Source organism: Papaver somniferum, unplaced genomic scaffold, assembly GCF_003573695.1.
Source record: "Papaver somniferum cultivar HN1 unplaced genomic scaffold, ASM357369v1 unplaced-scaffold_52, whole genome shotgun sequence".
NCBI lineage: Eukaryota > Viridiplantae > Streptophyta > Magnoliopsida > Ranunculales > Papaveraceae > Papaver > Papaver somniferum.
In genome coordinates, this window is record NW_020647860.1 from 2,646,931 (window position 1) to 2,652,506 (window position 5,576).

At 29.2% G+C, this 5,576-nt stretch overlaps 1 protein-coding gene across 1 annotated transcript; it reads right to left on the reverse strand.

Moving 5' to 3' along the window:
* Positions 1 to 4,044: 4,044 nt before the first annotated feature.
* Positions 4,045 to 4,804, reverse strand: LOC113343021. Its single transcript, XM_026587354.1, has 2 exons — positions 4,144 to 4,804; positions 4,045 to 4,085 (listed from the first exon to the last, which is right to left on the reverse strand). Exons 1-2 carry the CDS (start codon positions 4,802 to 4,804, stop codon positions 4,045 to 4,047), a joined length of 702 nt encoding a protein of 233 aa, XP_026443139.1.
* Positions 4,805 to 5,576: the final 772 nt, after the last annotated feature.

A 5,576-nucleotide genomic window follows, 5' to 3' on the forward strand; every position in this document is an offset into this window, starting at 1 on the left:
TGGCTTTTATCCTTCTTATTGTGAAATTTGACTTCCTTCATATTTTCTTGAATCAACGTACATAGAAATGCAATTTTTACTAGACGTAATTCCTTAGAACATATTTGTGATTAAATAATTTTTCAAACTTTTCTGTTAAAGATGAGTTTATCATGTTTACAATTTAGTCTCAGAAATCAATTTTGACTTATACCGAAGTTTGTAGACTTTTTTGAGTTAACGTATATAAATTCAACATTTTTATAAACCCTTTCTTTTTGTGTTGGCTTTGTCTTTCTATTTGATTCAAGATAGACGAAATTTGTTAGGATTTGGATTAGTCTGCTTGGTCTTTCATCCTTCTATATTGTGAAATTTGACTTCATTCATATATTCTTGAATCAACGTACATAGAAATGCAATTTTTACTAGACGTACTGCCTTAGAACATATTTATTGTGATTACAATACATTTTTCAAACTTTTTTGTTAAAGATGAGTTTAACTAGTTTACAATTTAGTCTCAGAAATCGACTTCCGACTTATAACGAAGAGTGTAGACTTTTTTGAGTTAACGTATAAAAAATTCAACATTTTTATGAACTCTTTATTTTTGTATTGGCTTTGTCTTTCAATTTGATTCAAATAGATGAAATTTGTTAAATTTGGATTAGTTCTGTGGTCTTTCATCCTTCTTCTATTGTGAATTTGACTTCCTTCATATTTTCTTGAATCAACGTACATAGAAATGCAATTTTTACTAGACGTAATGCCTTAGAACATATTATTGTGATTACAATACATTTTTCAAACTTTTTCTGTTAAAGATGAGTTTATCTAGTTTACAATTTAGTCTCAGAAATCAATTTCTGACTATAACGAAGTGTAGACTTTTTTAGTTAACATATATAAAATTCAACATTTTTATGAACACTTTATTTTTGTGTTTTGTCTTTCTATTTGATTCAAGATAGATGAAATTTGTTAGGATTTGGATTAGTTCTGCTTGGTCTTTTGTCCTTCTTCTATAGTGAAATTTGACTTCCTTCATATATTCTTGAATCAACGTACATAGAAATGCAATTTTTACTAGACGTACGCTTAAACATATTTATTGTGATTACAATACATTTTTCAAACTTTTTTGTTAAAGATGAGTTTAACTAGTTTACAATTTAGTCTCAGAAATCGACTTCCGACTTATAACGAAGAGTGTAGACTTTTTTGAGTTAACGTATAAAAATTCAACATTTTTATGAACTCTTTATTTTTGTCTTGGCTTTGTCTTCAATTTGATTCAAATAGATGAAATTTGTTGGAATTTGGATTAGTTCTGCCTGGTCTTTCATCCTTCTTATATTGTGAAATTTGACTTCCTTCATATTTTCTTGAATCAACGTACATAGAAATGCAATTTTTACTAGACGTAATTCCTTAGAACATATATTTGTGATTAAATAATTTTTCAAACTTTCTGTTAAAGATGAGTTTATCATGTTTACAATTTAGTCTCAGAAATCAATTCCGACTTATACGAAGTTGTAGACTTTTTTGAGTTAACGTATAAAAATCAACATTTTTATAACTCTTTTTTTTGTGTTGGCTTTGTCTTTCTATTTGATTCAAGATAGATGAAATTTGTTAGGATTTGGATTAGTCTGCTTGGTCTTTCATCCTTCCTATATTGTGAAATTTGACTTCCTTCATATATTCTTGAATCAACGTACATAGAAATGCAATTTTTACTAGACGTACTGCCTTAGAACATATTTATTGTGATTACAATACATTTTTCAAACTTTTGTTAAAGATGAGTTTAACTAGTTTACAATTTAGTCTCAGAAATCGACTTCCGACTTATAACGAAGAGTGTAGACTTTTTGAGTTAACGTATAAAAATTCAACATTTTTATGAACTCTTTATTTTTGTATTGGCTTTGTCTTTCAATTTGATTCAAATAGATGAAATTTGTTAAATTTGGATTAGTTCTGTCTGGTCTTTCATCCTTCTTCTATTGTGAATTTGACTTCCTTCATATTTTCTTGAATCAACGTACATAGAAATGCAATTTTTACTAGACGTAATGCCTTAGAACATATTATTTGTGATTACAATACATTTTTCAAACTTTTTCTGTTAAAGATGAGTTTATAGTTTACAATTTAGTCTCAGAAATCAATTTCGACGTATAACGAAGTGTGTAGACTTTTTAGTTAACATATAAAAATTCAACATTTTTATGAACACTTTATTTTTGTGTTGGCTTTGTCTTTCTATTGATTCAAGATAGATGAAATTTGTTAGGATTTGGATTAGTTCTGCTTGGTCTTTTGTCCTTCTTCTATAGTGAAATTCGACTTCCTTCATATTCTTGAATCAACGTACATAGAAATGCAATTTTTACTAGACGTACTAACTTAAACATATTTATTGTGATTACAATACATTTTTCAAACTTTTTTGTTAAAGATGAGTTTAACTAGTTTACAATTTAGTCTCAGAAATCAACTTCCGACTTATAACGAAGAGTGTAGACTTTTTTGAGTTAACGTATAAAAATTCAACATTTTTATGAACTCTTTATTTTTGTCTTGGCTTTGTCCTTCAATTTGATTCAAATAGATGAAATTTGTTGGAATTTGGATTAGTTCTGCTTGGCTTTATCCTTCTATTTGAAATTTGACTTCCTTCATATTTTCTTGAATCAACGTACATAGAAATGCAATTTTTACTAGACGTAATTCCTTAGAACATATATTGTGATTAAAATAATTTTTCAAACTTTCTTTGTTAAAGATGAGTTTATCTTTTACAATTTAGTCTCAGAAATCAATTTTGACTTATACAAGTTTAGACTTTTTTGAGTTAACGTATATAAAATTCAACATTTTTATAAACCCTTTCTTTTTGTGTTGGCTTTGTCTTTCTATTTGATTCAAGATAGACGAAATTTGTTAGGATTTGTATTAGTTCTGCTTGGTCTTTCATCCTTCCTATGTTGTGAAATTTGACTTCATTCATATATTCTTGAATCAACGTACATAGAAATGCAATTTTTACTAGACGTACTGCCTTAGAACATATTTATTGTGATTACAATACATTTTTCAAACTTTTTCTGTTAAAGATGAGTTTAACTAGTTTACAATTTAGTCTCAGAAATCGACTTCCGACTTATAACGAAGAGTGTAGACTTATTTGAGTTAACGTATAAAAAATTCAACATTTTTATGAACTCTTTATTTTTGTATTGGCTTTGTCTTTCAATTTGATTCAAATAGATGAAATTTGTTAAAATTTGGATTAGTTCTGTCTGGTCTTTCATCCTTCTTCTATTGTGAGATTTGAATTCCTTCATATTTTCTTGAATCAACGTACATAGAAATGCAATTTTTACTAGACGTAATGCCTTAGAACATATTATTTGTGATTACAATACATTTTTCAAACTTTTTCTGTTAAAGATGAGTTTATCTAGTTTACAATTTAGTCTCAGAAATCAATTTCTGACGTATAACGAAGTGTGTAGACTTTTTTAGTTAACATATATTAAATTCAACATTTTTATGAACACTTTATATTTGTGTTGGATTTGTATTTCTATTTGATTCAAGATAGATGAAATTTGTTAGGATTTGGATTAGTTCTGCTTGGTCTTTCATCCTTCTTATATTGTGAAATTTGACTTCCTTCATATATTCTTGAATCAACGTACATAGAAATGCAATTTTTACTAGACGTACTGCCTTAGAACATATTTATTGTGATTACAATACATTTTTAAAACATTTTCTGTTAAAGATGAGTTTATCTAGTTTACAATATAGTCTCAGAAATCAATTTCCGACTTATAACGAAGTGTGTTGACTTTTTGAGTTAACGTATATAAAATTCAACATTTTTATGAACTCTTTCTTTTTGTGTTGGCTTTGTCTTTCTATTTGATTCAAGATAGATGAAATTTTTTAGGATTTGGATTAGTTCTAGATGTTGTTGCTTGTTAACTAACACAATAGCCTGTTGCGAATCAGCAGCAACTTGCGGAGATTTGACAGCTTCACCTCTTATTTTCTTCCTACATTCCCCATCTGAATGCCCAATAATGCTGCACTTAGAACAAAATTTAGGTCTTTTAAGGATCTCAAAAGGTTGACAAAACTCACGTTCTCCCACAGTGACATTAATATCATCAGATTTGAGCTCAGCAAAATCAATATCAATGAGGACCGAAGCAAAGTGTCCATACTCATGTGCCAACGTTCTTTTATCAACCACAATAGGAGATCCTAGAGTTTTCCCCATTGCAAGTAAAGTTTTTTCAATCCAGAATTCCATTGGAAGCCCAGGAAACTTGACCCAAACTGTGGAACGTGAAGATCTTTGTTTGTCAGCATCAAAACTAGGAAACCATTCCATGAGAGTTAGTTTCTGTTGAGCAACAACCCATTGTTCAGCCTGTAAAATCATCACTTTATCCTCCTGCGACAATAACTTGATGATGAAGAAACCTCTATTCAACGGAACAAAGTGAACCCGGCCTTCACCCAGCTGCCATTGAAGTTCTAGGTTTTTTTTAACGTCAGAAAAGTTAAGTTCTTTGAAGTCTAACCTTCCAATAAGACTAAACTTCCATAACGCACATCCTTCCAGATATAACTCATTAGGAATCTCAATAGAAGGTTTTCCATCTTTCAAAGTAGGGTTTGGCAGAGAAGAAAGATCCACGGAGGTTTTAGGAAGCTCTTTCCTACCCTTGAGTCTATCTGCATATGTTAAAATCTTAGAAGGCGCAACTATATGATTTGGATCAACAGGATCTCCCATTGAATCACCAAAAGATGATCCAATATGAAGCACGTACAAAAAAGTTTGAAAAGTTCTCCAAAATCGCCAGAGCAAAGAGGAGAGAGAGTGTAGACTTATTTGAGTTAACGTATAAAAATTCAACATTTTTATGAACTCTTTATTTTTGTATTGGTTTTGTCTTTCAATTTGATTCAAATAGATGAAATTTGTTACAATTTGGATTAGTTCTGGCTGGTCTTTGATCCTTCTTCTATTGTGAAATTTGGCTTCCTTCATATTTTCTTGAATTAACGTACATAGAAATGCAATTTTTACTAGACGTAATTCCTTATTACATATAATTTATGATTAAAACACATTTTTCAAACTTTTTCTGTTAAAGATGAGTCTATCAGGTTTACAATTTAGTCTCAGAAATCAATTTCCGACTTATATCGAAGTTTGTAGACTTTTTTGAGTTAACGTATATAAAATTCAACATTTTTATGAACTCTTTATCTTTGTATTGGCTTTGTCTTTCAATTTGATTCAAATTGATGAAATTTGTTGGAATATGGATTAGTTCAGCCTGGGCTTTTATCCATCTTCTATTGTGAAATTTGACTTCCTTCATATTTTCTTGAATCAACATACATAGAAATGCAATTTTCAATAGACGTAATGCCTTAGAACATATTATTTGTGATTACAATACATTTTTCAAACTTTTTTTCTGTTAAAGATGAGTTTATCTATTTTACAATTTAGTCTCAGAAATCAATTTCAGACGTATAACGAAGTGTGTAGACTT

Excerpts from the sequence above, each read along its gene's own strand:
- LOC113343021 (XM_026587354.1), bottom strand. The coding sequence starts at position 4,804 with ATGGGAGATCCTGTTGATCCAAATCATATAGTTGCGCCTTCTAAGATT. Across the intron at positions 4,086-4,143 it reads TAATGTCACTGTGGGAGAAC|CATTATTGGGCATTCAGATG; the intron begins GTGAGTTTTGTC and ends TTCTAAGTGCAG.